General features: G+C 41.5%; 1 protein-coding gene across 2 annotated transcripts in view; it reads right to left on the bottom strand.

Moving 5' to 3' along the window:
- The window catches only part of LOC119647248 (glycogen phosphorylase), a 30,797-nt gene extending 11,906 nt beyond the window's left edge, over positions 1-18,891 (bottom strand). For both annotated transcript variants that reach the window (XR_005248820.1, XM_038048124.1), the window contains exon 1: positions 18,204-18,891. Coding sequence is in view for 1 of the 2 variants with exons in the window: in XM_038048124.1 (XP_037904052.1) it covers positions 18,204-18,446 (243 nt within the window). In the remaining variant the exon portion in view is untranslated. The remainder of the gene's footprint in view (positions 1-18,203) is intronic.
- Positions 18,892-21,561: the final 2,670 nt, after the last annotated feature.

Here is a 21,561-nt window from a genome sequence, read left to right as displayed (position 1 = left end):
GGTCATTCACACCAGCCAAAAATGTCTATCAGAAGTTGGATTACATATCTAATGGCGTATTAGATATGGCAAAGCTCAGTATTATTCGAAAATAAACAAATTAAAGCGAATCTAGACAAGTTAAAAGAATAGCAAGAAATGAACTATTAGGTGTACATTAGAAAATATGCTTGGCAAAAGAAATATCCAACTGGAATATAGAAGCTATGTGTCCATTATCATTTTCGAATTTCGATTTTTGAATCATCCTTCATCCGATTTTATCGAAGTAAAGCATATCTACGAACAATTAATCTATGCATCACGTATATTGTAATGAATAGAACAAATAAAGATTTCTACTCATTTTCGCCTTATCACCGCAATTACTACTCGCTGGCAAATGTTTTGTGCCAACATATGACAGCAAACTGAGGTTTACCAATTAAAAGTTAAAATCGACGGAATTCCAACCTCAAAATCAAACGAAAAACCTTTGGAATTTAACTTGCTCCCTGCAAATATCATATCATAGAAGTTACAAATTATAAAATGATAAACTATCTTGAAAAATTGAACAAGTCACGGTGACTCTCATAAACCATAGTACATAGAATCTATTTTGGATAAAAAGATAATTCGTGTCCGAAAATAGTACTTTTCCCATCTCTCTAGTAATTTGTGAGAATACACAATAAAAGCACTTATCTTTTGAGCCAAACCTATTTTGAGCATTTGCATAAGAATTGATGCATTGTTCGGTGTGTGTTCATCGACGAAAACAAGCGGTTATCAGAATGGTTGAGAAAATAAAAATGTTTATCACAAGAATTCTGATGGGTGAGCATAGCAAAGTATTTCTTAGGGAAATGCTTCCAGTATTTTCCCAGCTTCAATGTTTGGAAATGTGTATTGTCGTTACTTTGTGTGATTGGTTTTGAATATTTTTTTAAAGCAATGCACGCAATCATTTGCAGTCGCCAAAGGACACAATTGATTGCTTATCCAGGTTTCGGGAGCTCATAGCACACGCCACCCTTCCGAAATCACGAAACACAGAGAGCATTACCTTCTATCTTCAGCGATTTGGCTTCGCATTTCACATCGGCGGTTAAAGTGGGTCTGCCCAAAAATCTTTGGTAATGTAAAACTACTTTCCATCACCTATCAATATCCAGTGGAGAAATAGCTTCCTTTTTAATCTGTGCTGCAGCATTTCTCGCTTCGGCTTTTTTATGATCTTTCATTCAGTTCATGTAGCATAAAGCATTTCCCTATTTTTTTGACTTTTTCCATGGTTTTCAAACGTAACAAGGTCCTTCCTTGTACCACACTTAATTGATATATGACTGGTTGTTAATTTTGTGCATCATCCTCACCGAACAATCTTTACAATTTAGCGTTTCATCTCCTGAGACCCGTCACCACATCTAAATTTATTCAAGCACTCACAGATACACTCTACCAAGAGCATTATTAGCTTACTGGCGACGATGTTTCCCAAACACAATTAGTACGCGAATTCATCTGAAGTCTCCCAGCTGAAAACGACTCACGGGACCGTCTAGTCCTTTTTCTCACATTGGTTGAATATAGCTGAGACCGTCATCTCGATTTTCTCCATATGATAGTTTATATACAAATGCGCCGTTAAAAGCCTATAATCTGACGGACAGACAGACAGACAAGTTTCACAGACGGTGGAAAAATTGCCTCTATTCCTCGGCGTAGCGTTTCCGAAGACCAAATCCCAACTTCTGGTGAAATTCAGAAATTGAGGAATACTGGAAAAAGTGCCCCAAGTTCAAGGAGTTCGAGGAGCTACACGTGCAATACAAAAATGCGATGAAAAAATAGCAAGTAGCTATCAAGAAGAGCAAATCTGAACATTATAAGCGGATGTGTACTGGAGCAGACTCTGACCCATGGGGTGGCGCATACAAGTTGGTGAAAACATCACTAAAAGGCAAGTGCTCCCCACCGATTACTTGCTCCGAGTTGTTGCAGAATATAGTGAACAGTCTGTTCCCAGTATATGTGAACTGTACAAGTCTTCCTGCAGCACATTTAAATCCCGACGAAGTTCCGGTAGTGGTAAATGAGGAGGTTCTAGACGCAGCGAAAAGATTCACTGAAAATAATGGGGATGGAATTAGGATGGAATTTCTAATATTGCCCTGAAAGCGCCAGATATGTTTGCCCAAGTTTTCACGGCCATGCCTTAGGGAAGGAGAATTCCCCGAGCAATGGAAGCTACAAAAGATTATACACATTCCGAAGGTAGGTAAACCATTGAGTGACCCTTTCTCATGTGGAACAATATATCTGGTCAATACCATTGGCAAACTATTTGGGTGAGTAATATACAACAGACTGCTCGCTTTTGCGGAAAAGAAAGAAGGCCTTTCCGAAAAACAATTTGGATTTCGTAAGGCGAAATCAACTGTCGATTAATCAACATGGTAACTGGTTTCGCTCAGGCTGCAATACAAGAAGGTAAAAACTGCGTTCAATACTGCAAAATGGAAAAAAATCATCGAGGCACTCGACAAGGTACAGGCCCTGAAATACATTGTACGCAGAAAGTCAATAACACTTTCTCCTTAGGAGAAGACTTTACTGCGACTCACTTTACTGCGATGGACTAAAAATATTCCCGACAACTTACGAGGTGCCACAGGGTTCTGTTCTGGATCCCTTACTACGCCTTCCGGACAACGTGAAAACCATATCAGAATAACCGTAGTTGCAAAACATCAAGACGAGATCGAGATCTACGCAAATGAAGAGATCAATTCCTGGTTGAGAAATTCCGGCCTATCACTTGCTGAACATAAAACAGAAGTAGTTCTCATCACCAAGAGAAGAAAGAACGCAACCGTGAAAATCAAAGTTGGCAAACAAACAATTTACTCCCAACCATCGCTCAAATACTTGGGAGTAATGATTGACAGAAGACTCAACTTCAAAAAACACATTGACTGCGCCGCAACTAAAGCGTCTTCCATCGCTGCAACGATCTCGGGCTACCGAACACTGGTGGACCAAGACAAAGTCGACGTCTTCTACTTTCTAGGCTAGTGAGCTCCATGATAATCTACGCGGCTCCAGTTTGAACAACTGGTCTGGATAACAAAGTAAACTGCAGAAAATTTGGAATGACGTATCGGCTAAGTCCACTCCGGGTATGCAGTGCGTATTGGACAACATCAAGAGAAGCAGCATATGTGCTAGCAGGGATGCTCCCCATAGACATCTTGGCGAATGAAGGTCGGCGGCTCTACGACAAAATGTATGCAGTTGGGGAGTCAAGCATATTTCGACTGGCACGGTAGAATCCTATCGAAGAGTGGCAAAAGAAATGGGACGAATCACAAACTGGTCGTTTGACATACTGCATCATTCCGGATATTCTGAGATGGTTTGAACGAAGCCATGGAGAATTAAGCTACGAGTTAATGCAATTCTTAAATGGGCATTTAGGTTATCGTGCTTATTTACATCGATTTGGTCACGACGAGTCATCATGTTGCCCAATATGTGGTAACGTGGCTGAGAATGAGGAGCATGTCATATTTGGTTGCCTCAGGCTTACCGTGCACTGAACAAGAATGGAAGCTGTCACAGACAGGCGCTTAAGACTCGAAAATATTGTGGAGTTCATACTGCTGTTAACGGGTGCTTGGAACCAGGTTGTAAAGGAACTGCAAGCTATTCACCAGCAGCTTAGGCAGGAAGAACTACGACGAAAACAAGAAAGGCAGAGAACCATAATGAGCCGCAGTTAAAAGCTGATCCAGGCCCGCAACGCAATACTTTTGTTCCACTCGTATCGATGGAGTTATTCATTTTAGAAGTAGAAATGAGAAAATGACGTCAATGACGTCGCTTGAAAGTATTTACATTTGTACCTATAGCCATCTATATCTGAATTCCAACTTTGGTATTGTCAGATCTTGTTCGCTAAATTATGAAAATCGTTCAAAGCGTGATAAGTTGAGTCCATAAACTGATATTGGCACTCCATTTATAACCGCATTTACCACCATTAGCCAACCTTCTTGCCATTATTTGCCTGATCTGGCTTCTGCGGCCTTGAAACTAGGAGATATTGCGTTGTTTTTATTTTGGCGCTATAATTTGGCAGTCACAGTAATTGGCACTATGGTTCTAGCAGTAGTCATTACATGTTTTGCTGTTAGATCATGTTTTGGCTTTGAACATAAATCCGAATACTTAGCAGTATATAATATGATATCCGTGGTATAATTCGTGATCTTAAATATAGATGACATGAGTGTCGCAACATCTTTAGTTTTAATTAGCATTACCAACCATAAATAGAATCCCGCCAAATTTTCACGATGCGGCAATTTGTTTACACATTATAGATATCAAAGAGGAAGTTTTTTTTGTTTCGGATGGCTGAGCTTTATCTTTTTGAGACAACAAAATTTTCAAAGAGAGAATATTATTCAATTGAAGAAATGGTTTAAGAAATGCCACGTTCTATCTTCTTCATGTAAAGGAGTAAATATAGTTAGCATCACAAGGAAATATGTGTAAAATCGGTTTTGTTTCCTGGAGGGAAGTAATGACATCTTTTGATTGTCTGTTGTTTTCTCTAATACGCGTTACAAGTGAGACCTTAGTTGCTCCTTAACTTTTGGACAAATCTTAATTGAAATGTGTTCCGTGCACGCAAAGCGGTGTGGATTTGTGTTTACAGCTCAAAGAACCAAAAAAAACGGTTTATGCGGCAATGCGATTTTTAAAAAAGTCGAATCAGTTCGTTTGCAAATACATAGATTAATCAGCATGACGAGATGACCACTCTACTGAGGTTAAGACGATCAACTACTGAACCCATGACCAATAGCTCGGACATTCGAGAAAAAACCCTACTGTAACTTTAAATCGAGCACAACAATTGCTAGAGCGAAAACAAATCTTGATTCATCATCATGAACGGCGCAACAACCGGTATCCGGTCTAGGCTTGCCTTAATAAGGAACTCCAGACATCCCGGTTTTGCGCCGAAGTCCACCAATTCAATATCGCTAAAAGCAGTCTGGCGTCCTGGCCTACGCCATCGCTCCATCTTAGGCAGGGTCTGCCTCGTCTTCTTTTTCTACCATAGATATTGCCCCTATAGACTTTCCGGGCGGGATCATCCTCATCCATACGGATTAAGTGACCAGCCCACCGTAACCTATTGAGCCGAATTTTATCAACAACCGGACGGTCATGGTATCGCTCATAGATTTCGTCGTTATGTAGGCTACGGAATCGTCCATCCTCATGTAGGAGGCCAAAAATTCTTCGCCAATAGGGAACGTGGTCGATATCCAAAAATCACACATATAACACATCGTTAAACATACAATCAAGAATGTTTTAGTAAACAGGGGTTCGATACCCTTTATGTGTTTACTTTCATTCTGACTACAGAAAGAATGGATTGTTCAAGAGGATAATGACCATGCCCGGAGAGGAAACACGAAAATGGCATGACAACGATCAGGTGGCCCGCATAGTTACCAGATATAACTCCAATTGGAAATGTGTGGATTATTATAAACCTTGACCTTCGACAAAAAGGTATATATTAAGTAGCTATCATTTCAACTGTTTGGTAAAGCAACATTAGCCGAAAATTCAGTCAACAAATGGTGGTATTAGTATAACGGATATAAATCTGGTTGTTATATAAGCCAATAAAATAACAAGTGGGGAAACCAGAAGCTGAACGCTTCAGGTATGATAGGTTTTGTATATTGCTTATATGAGCGTATTTGAATGGACGTTTGTCCCAGTTGCACTTAGCTGGTGATGTTTATGCCTTTATTTAATCAGAGCATTGGCTTTAGTATGGCACTGGCATTGAAAGCCTTAGAATGCAAGAAATTTGCACAAAAGTGACAACTTTGATCTATTATAACTCTGTTAGTAATACTGCGATTTCCATCAAACTTGGTAGTGCCATGCTCTATGGTATAGCCATATTATAGCAAAAGTTTACGATTCTAGGATAAACTTAAGGAAAGTTTCCAGGCAATTTCTAAAAAATTTACCTATATTAAATATGGTAATATACTATTATTAACTTTATTTAAACAGTCAGTTATCGGCATGGAGAGTATTTTGATGCCTAAATAACATGCGCATGGAATACGACATTTCCTTTCAGATATTTCGGTTGGACAATTTCCGAGAACGGGTCACTGAAGTAACTGATCCTTTTCGGATAACCGCACTCCTGCCGTTTGCAACCAATGCCAAAATTAATATTGGTTTCGTAAAAGCACTAATCGAGACATTTCATTTGATATCCACACACGACTACATTCAGTGAAAAAAAATTTAAACCCTCTTTTGCATGTATGGGAACCACCCTTAACCTCAACGTGGAACTATGTGCATGCAATGGGATTCACAGTTCCCATCTTCCTACCAAATTTCGTATCAATAAGCGTAACAATTCCTGAGATAAAAGGTATGACAGACAGACAGAAACCCGATTTTAATAAGGTTTCGTTTTGCACAAAACCTTAAAAATCTGTGTAGTAGTTCGGTTTTCTTCCCCAGCGTATATATTCTTGTGATACTAACTGTATATAAAATTTAAACATGGCCGTAAATGCACTAATGATATAGAGTTGAACGTTTATTTGAAATGGGGCAATTACTGAAGGAAGTATCGGAAAAGTGTAGTATATTGTATCCCATGACTAAAAAAGTTATCAAATAACTGATATCGCAAAAATATCAATATGTACAACGGGTTTATCAAATTTAACATGAATAATTTGAGATAAAAGAGATGTCTGTGCAGTGGGTGCCACTTTTAACAATTAACTTGAAGCAGTGACTTGTTACTAACTCGGAATTCAACTTAGCATTCATTCAGTTAGCTGAATCTTAGCGTCCTTTCGTGATAGTTTACGAAACCTAAAATTGCATTCGGAAGTCTAATAGGCTGAAACCACTTCCGAAGCGGCAGTAAGCCAATCGTGACGTCAAAAGACAAGAAATGAAACAAAGGATCCTGCACATTTGGTGAATATAATATAAAGAAAAAGAAAGCGCAGAATTTGAAGCAGAAAAAGACTCATTTAACGCTTACAACGCTCCAGATTTTCCGAACTGCTTCCCCATTACCATGTTATCATGATGACAATTTGTTTCCTAACTTGAACATTTAACTCAAGGGAAATGTAATCTAGATAAATTAAGAGAACATAGGTCTATTTTGCACAGTACCAACGAAAGAAAACTATAGTTTTTCTATCGATTAAATGTGATGAACTATCTTCGTCTTATAAAAGATGATAACCCTTTTTCCGCAACATGAGGAGAGCAAAGCCACTTGCTGTGAATTATAGAACAAAGAATATGCATTCGTGTCTTTTCGTTGGGGTATTAATTTTTACTAGCATACATATACCCATATTTTGAAAACATTTTGTTTACTTTCTCAGTGTTGAGTATCTGCCCCTGAAGAAGATTCCAGATGGTCTTTATCTGCCTATGGAACCAGAAGATACCCTTCAGTTATATAGACTCACGTCAGTGGAGGGCCGCCTGACCGTCAAGCACGCTATTTTCCAAATTAAAATACCATTAATCGGCTTGGAAGAGTTCGCATTATTTAGAATATTTCCGATTTCGACGTGCTATAACAAAACACTCATAAAGGTACGGCAATCATGCAACTACCTTGCCGTTACAGCTCATCTCGATCAATATTACCCAGTGGCCGATTTCGAACTATCGAATTACGTAATGGTCCACAATTTATCTCATTTATGTACCCAGTCACACCCCATTTATCAGCACGGAGCAAGTCAGAACAGGTGCAAAATCGACCTCTTGAACAACATCTCGATGCCAGAATCCTGTCAACTGGAACCAATTATGACAACCGCCGCCTGGATAGAAATCCCGAAAACGAATAAATGGATTTATGCTGTTACTGAGGAATCATCTTTAAGTATAGTCTGTCCTCATTCTACTAGTGTGCAGCATATAGAAGGATCAGGCATATTAATTCTCATAATTCTGCAGGTACATCAAACTCACTCCAGCAATTTGACCATCTCCCATTCGAGGTTGATCCCTGTCGATAACAAAGTATACGCCACGCAGCTGTCCAAAATCAAATTCCACATAAGTGGGGCCAATCCGCATGCAAACGAAATACAACAGTTAGCGAAGGAAATCAGACAGCAGCAACTTGAACTTCCCAGCAAAATACATCGCCATCAACTTCACAACACTGTTCTGAGTTCATTCAAGCTTGGCCTAACAGCTCTCATCACCCTTAGCTTAGCGTGGAAATATCGAACCCTCATATGCAGACAACCGAAGACGAAACCGATACCCGCTCTAAGAAGAAATTGCTCGGACAACTTCACCACCACATCTAAGAATCTGATGACCTTTCGTATCATCAGCAGGCGGCAGGATGTTGAGTTGTATGCTTCTAATTCATTTATACTTTGTAATTTGTATTTAAACTGCTGGAGGAAATTAAACAGTTCAGTTCTATCGGAAATAAGCCATCTTTTTCTTCTTCTCTAGTGAGGCTGCTCAAGAACCCTTTCCCCATTAATGTTTCACCAAAGGGTCAACAGGGTTGATGTTTCACCAAACGACACTCCCAGCAACTACATAGGTTGGTTAGTGTTTCATCAAACAACATTTCGGAAGAAAATTGCGGCAAAAGGGTCGCTACAATTCACAATATTTTCATTTGTTGAGTTCCGCCCTACTTTTGGCTCTAAACTTGTTGCAGTAACAAAAATTATTATGAACAATTGCTGAACCCCTTCCAATAAACAAAAATATCAGTTTCTCAGGCAAAGTTTGTTAGACAAATCAATTCATCTGAAGATATTTCTTGTAAGAAGAAGTCTTCTGATGGCTTGCTCATTAGGTGCAGTTAATTTCGCTATAGCCTTGGAGTGACGCTGATGACACCTTTCTGTTCTGTTCTCATCGAATCATAGACCTTGGCACCGAACTGTTGTTGCTGCTTGACGCATTAACAACGCTAGATCCGCTTTCGTTGCGTTGCCTAAAATCTGGAAATGCATTAACTCAACACCACTATTCTATGCTAATGTTTTTTTCTGCGTTGCTATATGGGAGCAGCACATGGAAAGTGGCCCCCACTGTTACTCAAAAGCTTCAAGTCTTCGTGAACACTTGTCTGGAGAGTGATCCCCACTGTTACTCAAAAGCTTCAAGCCTTCGTGAAAAATTGTCTGCTACCCATCATCGGGGTACGCTGGCCTGATACTATTTCGAAAAACAACTTGGTCAGCACACAGGCCAGTTACCCATGGGCGATGTGATCGGAATGCGGAAGAAGCAGTGGATAGGCAATCCCCTAAAAACTGAAACCCACTCTCCCAAGATGGCCCACGAGTCGGTCACCCCAACGGAACTTGCTGCAAGAGAGTAGAAGAAGAGTGCTGATATCACGGGAAGCTACTGAAGCGCATTTCAATGAACCCTGAATAATAACGTGTAGGGACGATAGCAAACGCCCTGATCTGAACGGACAAACCAACGCTTCCCCCCGCTCCCTGTAACCTTCCATCCTAGCAATGCAATGGAGTTCCATATACTCGCCCTCTTCAAATATAGAAGTTCGAACAAACACGCTCCTGTGTTTTACTCCCTTACAAGTGGTGTGATCGATTTTAAAAGAGGAATGAGCAGATAAAAGACAAGTAACCATCGAGGCGTTCTTCGACCTTAAAAATATACTAGACTATTCAAAAGTGGTCTATCCAAATAAGCAATCAAGCAATATCATTTGAATGTTAACCGAATTGCGAATGAAACGAGTACGAAATTTATTCTAAAGGCAAATCATGTATCAGTCTGCAGGAGAAAATTCGCACTGGAAGTAAAAGCTAAGTGTATGGACCCTAAAACGAAAATTAGAAGTTCCCAATGGAAAAGTCAGCTTCTCGTACATCGTGCTTGGAGCGCAAATTCGTGTTCCAGCCATGAAAGATTGTATTTGGTTTTGTGTTTGTCCCGCTCATATAGGCTTATCACTTGGACAACATTATATGTGATGATAATGAAACTGAAGTATAGTCTCATCAAAACAAAACGTATTGTTTGTATTGAGAAAAATCCAAGAAAATAGAAAAGAAGGTATGAGTCCTTCATCACGACAAAGCATCGAGCCGTGCTTCAGATCTGAGAATTTTTCCGAAAAAAATATATTCTCGAATGACGAAAAGAAGCTGCAATAACTGAATCGCGCTCGAAAAGAAAGATAGTCGTGCAGACCACAACTCCCTCGGCGAAAAAATATTTCACAGAGTTTTCACGAGAATATGGACAAAAGTGCTTTAAGTATGGATTCCATTCATCCATCACTGCAACAAGACGCAACAGCTTCTTTCTAAAATTTACACTTCCATCTCCACTGAAATGTTTGTCTAAGCGAGAATTGAAATAAATGACTTTCTTTTCTTTGCTATATCAAATCACCAGCAGAATTAATAAATTGGAGGAACGTTAGATATTTTTAAATCTTGCGTAGATAAAGAAAATCCGAATATGAGATAAAGACAATACCTACTCATCGAATTGGCACCACTGACATCTATGTTAATTTTTTTAGAAATTTCTACGCGTAGCTTCATAAAAATGTCGTTTTCCCCAACTAGAGTCTTCTCACCTCATGTCTGTGAAAATGTTGACTAGAATACGAACTAAATGGAAAACCCACCCACTTTTTCTTCTCCTGGAAAAAGTTCTATTACTTATCCTTCCTTTTAATATATCCATGTTAGCACACATACATATATATATTTTGTACCACGCGAAAACAAACTATTTCAAAAATTATGAAGAACACAGCAAATCTTTCAAATTACACTTGAAAGCTGCTCCAAATCGTGAACTCGCTTTCCTGCAAGATAGTGCGCCATAATTGATCAACCATTTTCGATAGAGTTTGTATCGGGAGGTTATTAATAGGGCACTTTCCTCCTTCCAAGCGCGGTAGAAGCACCTCTGACGATTATGTCCTCTTGAAAGTTACAACTTTCGTTACAAAAACTAAGCATCTTCTTTCAAAAAGTGTTGTTTATAAATCTTCAGAAGGTTGACTGAACCCAAATTTTGGATAGGCAAGTTCGAGCTTGGTCACACAATCCCTTCGTTCAGGAAGATCGTCCATGTTTGCTTGACCGTTTGCACCGTATCTTTCATTTTGGTTGCAATAACAGACAACATATTTTGGTCTGTTTGCTTGCGGGCACAAGAAAACAGCTTCATGACGGCAAATGGCTGCTTCAAGCGACGTATTGTAACACACCGATGATAAAACCGTGCAGAAAAGAGAGAACGAAGCGCCTTTTATTTCGCTATTTAAATGTGAAAATGTGGAAGGGGGTCGTTTCGTTTAGATCAGTTTCGCCACTTTTCATAAGTCATAGGTTTGGTCCTCGTAGAATCAAGTCCAGTTGCCATCTGGCGCTATTTTGGTCGCTTCGTCAGCTCGAATTACATGACCATACCATGCAAGAGGTCTCTATCGCAGTTTTTTCTCGATAGATGTACCGTTCTCACACTTATGGCATTATCACTTCGAATGTCATAATACCATATTGCACCACTGATCCAACGCAACATCTTCGCCTCCATTACCGCAGGGCGGGGTTCATTAGCCGACCAGAATTCACAACACGGAAAAAGAGACGGAAGCACGAAGCGATTTCGATATATCTTCCACGCTTCGGACTTTACTCTTTGAATCACGGTTAAGTAATTTAACGCAGCGCACGAGCTCTTCTGGCACAAGATATTGTCGAAGTACATACCAGATGAATTTGTGCGGCACACAGCCAAATAGCTTCTCTAGATACAAGAATGCAAAGAAGGAAGGACAAAGCTTTTCAGGGTGTTTCTTAATAAGAAACCGCACAGCGTGTGTTGCGTCAGTAGCTCCCCAATAATACAATAATTTGAACATTCCGACGGATTTTCTTTTTTTTAAGGTTTTGTGTAAAACAAAACCTTATTAAAATCGGTTCTGTCTGAATGTTTGTCTGTCACACGCATTTTTCTCGGAGACGGTTGGTCGAAAGGTGGGAACTGCGAACGCTCACGCATAGAGTGGTCCCCATTAATGCAAAAGGGGTGTGTACTTTTTTTTTTCATCAAATATAGTCATGCGGGGTATCAAATGAAGGGTCTCGATTAGTACTTTTCGAAGCTGATCTTAGTTTTGGCATTTTTTGGAAAGGTGGGAAGTGCGGGGGCCAAAATTGATGATCTCTTTAACGAACCCATTCTCAGAAACTACCCAATCGAAAAATCTGAAAAAGAGGCTGCCACTATATTGTGCCTAGGCTCCGAAATACCTTCCATACCGATACCCTTTCAAATAAAGTTAATAATAATATTACGTACTACGCACTAATGGCGCAAATGCACACTCAAATGTCTTTTTATAAGAAGTACACAAAACCTTTCATACCTGAAGCGTCCAGCTTCCGGTTTCCCAACTTGTTTCATACTGGAAAACTCTTCGTTTTCTAGAGCTTAAATGCGATCTCGTCAGTTCCTGTTTCTATGTTTAGTTTTATTCGTTAGATTCCCTCCTGAACTTCGCGGTTCTGACAGGTGCAATAGCTCCACATGTCGTAAGTTGCGGATGGACAGATTTGAGATTTGCTCGAAGTATTTCCGCCATCTATCCGTCGTCTGTCAGTATGTAACGTACAAATCTTCCACATTAATATAGTAGAAGTGTTCGATAATCTGTACACTGATGTCAACTTTTGACAAGTTTGTAGGGCTTGGCAGCGGGCTGCTCGGAACACAACGATCGCTTTCGTTGCTTCCTAATTCGCATTCTTAAATTAAATTTTTTATTTTTTTAGTTGCCACAGGCCTTTTGATTTCTAAAAGAAATCGTCGTCTTTACACGACTAAAATCATAATAATTCAAAATCTCCTAATACAAAATGCCATAATGCGCTTTACAAGGAATAGAAGCATAACCAATGAATTTAACAGACGACTTCATAAAGCCAACGTTAAGTAGAAGCGCGCAATAAAAAAATGTAATTACAAAAATGAGAAAACCGCAGGATTATTTATCCAGTACTAGATTGCCAAAATAGAGTAAATTTATAAATATTCTCTCGCTTGTATCCAAAATCAGAAGACAAAAAAACTATGAAAACATTCAACAATTCTTTCATTTCGTCCTACTCAGATATTTAGTGACGAGGAGACAGAGGCACCAACAACAACAGGAGTTCATGAGAGTGATTTTACAAAATAATAATAATAATTGCGCCTAAAAACAGGACAAAATGTACCAACTGGTCCTCCAGGTTGCGAGCCTCGGACAGGATAGATTTTACAACGACGAACCGGGCAACGACAACGGATTAACGATTTGCGCATTTTCTCATGGAACGTGCGCTCCCTGTACAGACCCAATGCTGCTAAGCAGCCGATACCCTGTCCCAATATAAAGTTAGTGTAACAGCGTTGCAAGAGATGCGCTGGACAGGACCGGTTTCCTGGAGAAGAGTCGCTACACCATATATTATAGCGGCCATCGAGTAAACCATGTGCGGAGTAGGTTACTTAGTCAGCCAAAAAATGAAACCTGCTGTTATTGGCTTTGAAAATATAAGCGAGAGGCTGTGCACTCTGCGTTTGCGAGGCAAGTTTAGAAATATAAGCCTCATAAACATTCACGCCCCTACAGAGGAGACTGCAGAGTCGCAGAAGGATACCACTACGAGGCAGTTGAGCGGACCCTCGAAGCCTGTCCCAAGTATGATATCAAAATCATACTTGGAGATTTCAACAGTCAAGTAGGGACGGAGCCCATAGATTACATAGGGATACCAATGATAACGGACTGCGGACTATTCAGTTAGCAGTATCGCACGAAATGGTTGTTGGAAGTACCTGGTTTGCGCGGAAAGCGGTCCACAAACACACATGGGCCTCTCCAGACGGGTCCACTTTCAACTAAATTGACCACGTTCTGATTGAATGCCGCCACCTCTCAGCCTTGATGAATGTCAGAACATATAAGGGGGCCAATATAGACTTGGACAACTATCTCGTTGGCATAGTGTTCCGAGCTCGAATTACGACACCACCTACAATCCCCTCTGACAATCAGGTGAGAGTGAATACTGAAGCTATCCACAACAAAGCCCTCCGCAACACCTATAAGGGCGAAGTGGATGCTGCAATAACCGCAGTCAATAGAGATCCTGCAGATGAAGCATCTACAAATGTTCTTCAAAACCACCTGAAGAACGTTATCATTGATAAGGCCACAAAGATACTTGGCCCCAGCCGCAAGAAAAGTCGGAACAGCTGGTTCGACGATGAATGTAAGCTAGCAATGGAACGGAAGAATACTCCATAACGGGTAATGTTGCATTCTCAAAGAACGCGGGCACGCGCAGAGACTAATCATGAACTCCGTCGAGCGGTGAAGCGACTTAACAGACGGAAAAAGGAAGCCTGGGAGAACTACCAAGTGTGAACTAGAAAAGTATAGGGAGCAAACGCACCAGCCGCGGAAGTTTTACCAACAAGTCAGCAGGATGAAGCGTTACACACCTCGATGCTCATTCTGCCGAGACAAAGAGGGAAATCTGATTTCCGACAGAATGGGCATACTGGAGCGATGGGTTGAGTATTTTGATGAACTGCTCAACAACCAAAATATCGGCGAGTTGGAAGTTCCGCCAACTGAAGACGACGAACAAATGCTGCCACCACCAAACATAGAAAAAACAATACGTGCAATCCATCGGCTCAAAAACTTTAATTCGAGAGGAGGCGATGGAATTACAGCCGAATTGGTTAAATATGCAGACGACCAATTACACCAAGTGGTTCATTAACTGATACTCAAAGTATAGGACAGCGAGCCAATGCCTGACGACTGGCAACAAGGCATTATGCTGCTGAATACCATCTATAAGATATTCTCCTCTATCTTACTAGGTCGGATAGCCACATACGCCCACATCATTAGCCCATACCAAAGAGACTTCACTCCAGGCAAATCAGCAACAGATCAGATCTTCTCTCTGCGGAAAGCGATGGAAAAACTGTTGGAATATGGACATCAGTTGCATCATCTTTTCATCGACTTTAAAGCCACCTATGATAGCATAGCCAGGGTAAAACTGTACACGGCCATGAGAGAATTCGTTATCCCAACGAAATTGATAAGACCGACTAGGCTGACCCTGACCAATGTGCGAGGCCAGATAAAAGAAGCAGGACGACTCTCAAGACCATTCAACATCAACAACGATCTACAAGGGGATGCCCTATCATGCGTCCTCTTCAACCTGGCCCTGGAGAAAATGATTCGCGATGCCGATGTAAATGCGAGAGGCACCATCCCCTTCAAGTCCATCCAACTACTGTTCTACACTGACGATATTGGCATCATGAGAAGAACAACCCGACATGTACAGTCTACCTTCATCCAGATCGAGCAGGCGGCGCGAGATATGGTGGCAATGTCAGCGCCAAAACCAAAAGAACGAACAACATCGAATCGCACTGGTCAAACGAAAACAATGAATATGCGAGACTACAACTTTGAGACCGTTGATAATTTCTCCTATCTAGAGTCGAAAATCACAGCTGATAACAGCTACGAAGATGAAATCCGCACATGGTTGTTGGTAGCCAACAGAGCCTATTTCAGCTTACAAAAACTGTTTCGCTCGAAACGTCTCACTATAGGGTCCAAGCTCTTACTGTACAAGACAATGATCTCGCCAGTCCTTATGTATTCTTCGAAAACCTGGATTCTTAACAAAGAAAACTCTTGGCCGCGTTCAAGAGAAGAATCCTCCGAAAAATGTTTGGCCTCCTACATGCAGATGGACGATTCCGTAGCCCACATAACGACGAAATCTATGAGCGATACCACGATCGTCTGCTTGTGGATAAAGTGCGGCTCAACAGGTTACAATGGGCGGTCACTTAATCCGTATGGATGAGGATGATCCAGCTTGAAAAGTCTATGAGGGCAATATCTATGGTAGAATAAAGAAGACAAGACAGACCCTGCCTGAGATGGATCGATGGCATAGATCAGGACGCCAGACAACTTTTAGGGATATCGAATTGGTGGACCTCGACACAAAACTGTGGTGTCTGGAGTTCCTTATTAAGGCAAGTCCGGATATCGGCTGTTGCGCCGTTGATGATGATAATGATAAAACATGACTACATTCGGCGAAAAAAAAATTCAGACCCCTTTTGCATGTGCCCGCGTTTCATAAACCGAGAGGGGGTAACGTAAAATTGACGCTTTAAATTTTTTGACTCAATTCCGGGAACCTTTTGATCCACGTAATATGCTGTTTCTAATGCTACTCTGAATCCTCTAAAAGAAAATATTGGAAAGTCCTGGCTAAATTAAAGAAATGGTTGAAAGATATTTTCGAAACATTACAGGAAGGGTTATGGCAATTATTAAAGCTAAGGGTGGCCCAACCAAGCACTAGCATCTGGGAAAAAAATCTTTTGTACTTTCTACTAATAAAAAAAATCAAAATAAAAAAATACAAAACCCTCAATATGCCAGAGAGAAAATAATGACATGTATCCAGAGGCCTACGTGACACTCAGCGATCTACCCCCACAGCTATTGAGGGGGAAATATGCAGATCGAGACAAGGTGACATTAATCGACCACAAAATTTTTTTTTTTTGATTTTGGTTCAACTTATGATCTGGGCCAATAATCAGAACCTTGCCCGGAATACTGTTAAAATCGAAAGCAATTCACACTGGCAAGACATGGTTAATTCATTCCGTCTAATCCTGTAGATGAAGCGGAGAGACCACTTGATCAATTATCTCATTAGCACAGGCTCCGAGCTCGATATAAAACCAATATCTTGACTATGCCTCCCATATTTTTCTCAATCAAAGTCGAATGCCTGAAGTTTAGTCAAACTTTGATAATGTCACCCCCTCAATTGGCAATAAGACCCGGCACTACTCTAGCTGTAGTGATATCAACCATATGATGATTCCCTAATGAGCGCAGAAAGTTATATCCCACGTGTATCTGATGATGAATCGCCATGAATTATTGCCAACCCTTTTGACACGAATCAGAAAATCAAATTGACTCCACGAGCCTTAAAAGAGAGAAGCTTCCTGCAAATGTTAACCCAATTAAGAGGCTCAATAATAATAACATCCATCACGTACCAAGCCAACTTGTTGATTCGCTTGTCGATCAATTATTCAAATTCAATTTGGCAAACTATTCCAACAATTCGCCCATTGTTTCTAAGCAACAATCGTTTAGTCTTGGCGTAACGGTTAGTCAAACCGCCCAATCGATTAGAATAACCTTAGATGACCTTGGCTGGCAGAGGCAGTACGCAAACAGAGAACAGTCGGTGGCAGTGCAATATATTTTCCGGCCAGCTTTTCGCTTCCTCCACTCATTCTGACTTTCACAAAGGACACACATCTAGCGTAAGCTCGAGCTCAAGCGCCGAGAACATGTTAAAGAGAAAACTACGGAAATTTTCGACTTCTCGTAATATTCACCGAAATTTACGGCGTTTTATAAATAGATTGGGATCAGATTCGGTTTCCGTGATATTGCCTGCGGGGCGATCGCTTTGAAATTCTTTCGCAAGTGGGGGAGCATGTGTTATAGGAACCAGTACTAGAGCTGAGGATGGCTGTCGTACGGAACTTTCTATGACCCTGAAAGAGTGTTGGGTTATAGTACATTGAGTCCTCTGGAAGAGGTCCCTGGCCATATGTGAAGTCTGTGATGTCGCGATTAGATCACTGTTATTTTTGTTTACATCAAAAATAGCCCGGCACCCGCACTGCAGTCGCGCAGGGAAGTGCATCATTTGGGCTCATGACCGTTGCTCAAGCCGCCTCGGCCCTGATAGGCATCAGCGACTATGACGCGAATTCCGCCATTTGACATGCGAACGCGTCAACGACCTGCACTTTTCGGGGCTTTCTGAAGCGATAAAAACTTCACCAACTGATAAAGCGAACTGTGACGCTCTGGAAGCATAACAAACGGTTAGACAATCGAGATAAGGCTAATCCACACAAAGCAAAGCGGAACTGAGACCGGTCAGAAAAGACAAGGTAGAATGGAGCTGACAAACCGATGCATGTATTACGCTTACCTTAGGGTCCTTCTCATAGTAATGTTGTTGGGTGCGGATCCAACGCCCGACCAAGTGGTCCTTGACAGTGTGCGCCAAAGCGAAGTAGTAGTCCCGCGGGGTGGCCACATTACGATCCTTGACGAGGGTGTAATGCAAGTGTCGGTTGAAGGTCTTCTTCACCTCAGTCACATCCTCCACTTGGGCGATCCCGCGGACACTAATCTGCTTCCTCTTGTCGATATCAGACTGCGGCTTCGACATGGCTCCTGCTGGCGCTACTCTAACTTTTCCCCAAAATCAAATCCACACGCACTATGACACCTCGAAACGCACTCAGTTATGTCTTAATTTAGAACACTTGGCGAAGGCTCGATATCTCACACTAGAACTGAAACGGAGCCCACTAGCACAATATTCTGTGTCGAATTGCTTCACACCCGCAAGAAGGATTTCGTAATGCAATTTAGTCCAAGCAAAGACAATTCAGTCTCTTCGGCGAGAAAGTCCTCGAACACAAAATTGTGACTGAAACTGAACTGGCCCCGGCCTCTTAAACTGAACGCTGCACCTGCCTGAAGTGCTGCTCAAGCTATGAACGAGGTCTGTCGCCGGATGGAAAATTGAATTTGGAGAATACACAAAACGGTACGGACTCACACTCGTGCCTAATTACGCCAAAGATCCAACCGCGAGTATTCTGCCAGCGGATTGCTCTCTGCTTGATGTCGGTCACCTTGGGCGAAGGTCGTTTCTGCTCTCTGCTTAACGATGCCAGTGACATCTGTTAGATTTGAATGTAAAAGGTTTCGGGAGAAGGTGGGTTGTGTTTTGCTGCTACTCTGGTTATGTTTTTTTCCAGAAAGTTGAGTTTTTCAAGAAACAATTACAAGCATTTCATATAAAGTAAAAACGGTGTTTGCTCCATATCTGCAACAAAACATGGTGTATTTGATGAATATAGGAGCACCTTTAATTTGGTTGGTTTGAATTTCTGTTCTTGAAGAAGGACCTTTAAAAACCTGTACAAAATGATAAATTGGATATTTGATCGTTTCATAACTATAGAACGACTTTCAGAAACAGCGGTTTTATCGAAGAACAATTCAATTCAACTAATAGCTGTTTACTAAGATTTTGCAAGCTTTTCAGAGAGTTTCTCACACCGTTGATGATGTTTTGCATAATTTAATGTTCAATAGTATTCCAGGATTGAAGTACTTGCTATCTTAAGGCTGCTGATGTTATTATACTACAGAAGTTGTCCCAGATATGATATCAAAATCATACTGCGCGGATTTTAGCAGCCAAGTAGGGAAGGAGCCCGTATTCAGGCGATACGTTGGCTCCCATATCTTACATCAAAATACAAATGATAACGGATTGCGGATTATTCAATTACCAGTGTCACATGAAATGGTTGTTGGAGGTACCTGGTTTGCGCGGAAAGCGGTTCACAAATATACATGGGTCTCTCCAGACGGGACCACTTTCAACCAAATTGACCACGTGTTGATAGAACGCCACCACCTCTCAGCCTGGATGAATGTCAGAACAGCTAGGGGGGGGGGGGTGGCGGCAAATATAGACTCGAATTACTATCTCGTTGGCATAGTGCTCCGAGCTTCGAATAACAACACCACCTGCAATCCCCTCTGCCAATCAGATGAAAGTTAATACTGAAACCATTCAGAACACAGCCCTCCGCAACACCTATAAGAGGGAAATGGATGTCGCAAGAACTGCAGTCAGATCCTGGAGATGAAGCATCAACAAATGATCTTCACAATCACCTGAAGAACGTTATCATAAATGCGGCCAAAAAAATACATGGCCCCGGCCGCAAAGAGTCGGAACGGTTGGTTTGACGATGAATGTAAGCTAGCAACGGAACAGAAGAATGCCGCATACCGAGTAATATTGCATTCTCAAAGGATGCGAGCACGCGCGGAGACTTATCACAAACTCCGGCGAGCGGAGAAGCGACTTCATAGACGGAAAAAGGAAGCCTGGCAGAACCAACAGGTGTATGAACTCGAAAAGTGCACCAGGCGCGGAAGTTTTGCCTACAAGTCAGCAGGATGAAACTTTATACACTTCGATGTTCATCCTGCCGAGACAAAGGATGGGCATATTGGGGCGATAGGTTGAGTACTTTGATGAGCTACTAAACAAACTGAATATCGACGAGTTGGAGGTCTCGTCAACTGAAGACGACGGACAAATACTGCCACCACCAAGTATAGAAGAAACAGTCCGTGCAATTCACTGGCTTAAAAATCATAAGTCGCCAGGAGCCGATGAAATTACAGCCGAATTGGTTAAATATGAAGGCGACCAGTTACATCAAGTGGGTCATCAACTGATGCTCAAAGTGTGGGACAGCGAATCAATGCCTGACGATTGGCAAAGAGGCATTATCTGTCTCGTACATAAAAAGCGAGATATCACAGAGTGCAGCAATTATAGAGGTATCACGTTGCTGAGTACCATCTCCATATTCTCCGGTATCTCGCTCGGCCTGATAGCCCCATACGCCCACAACATCATTGACCATACCAAAGAGGCTTCATTCCAGGCAAATCAGCAACAGATCAGGTTTTCTTTCTGCGGCAAGCGATCGATAAACTGTTGGAATATGGCCATCCGTTGGACCATCTTTTCAAAGACTTTAAAACCGCCTGTGATAACATAGCCAGGGTAAAACTGTACACGGCCATGAGAGAATTCGGTATCCCGACGAAATTGATAAGATTGGCTTGGCTGACCCTGACCAATGTACGAGGCCAGTTAAAAGCAGCAGGATCACTCTCGAGACCTTTCAACGTCAACAACGATCTAAAACAAGGGGGATACCCTATCATGCGTGCTCTTCAACCTGGTCCTGGAGAAAATGATTTGCGATGCAGATGTCAATACAATAGGCACCATCCTCTTCAAGTCCACCTAACCACTGGCCTATACTGACGATATTGACACTATGGGAAGAACAACCCGAGATGTACAGTCTACCTTCACCCAGATCGAGCAGGTGGCAGTTGGCAAGACGAAGCACATGGTCGCAACGTCTGCGAAAATAACTAAGAACCAACAACATGAATCGCACTGGTCAAACGAAAACAATAAAGATTGGAGTCCAATACAACTTTGAGACCGTTGAAAATTTCTCCTAACTAGGCTCGAAAATCACAACCAATAACAGCTACGACGATGAAATCCATGCACGGTTGTTAGCTGCCAGCAGAGCCTACTTCAGATTACAAAAACCGTTTCGCTCGAAACGTTTCGCCATAGGGTACTGTACAAGACTGTGACCTTGTCAGTCCTCATGTATTCTTCGGAGACCTGGGCTCTTACCGAAAAATTGTGAGTTCTTGCC

The sequence above is a fragment of the Hermetia illucens genome, chromosome 1 (genome assembly GCF_905115235.1).
Source record: "Hermetia illucens chromosome 1, iHerIll2.2.curated.20191125, whole genome shotgun sequence".
NCBI lineage: Eukaryota > Metazoa > Arthropoda > Insecta > Diptera > Stratiomyidae > Hermetia > Hermetia illucens.
This window is presented reverse-complemented; position numbering and strand designations above follow the sequence as displayed.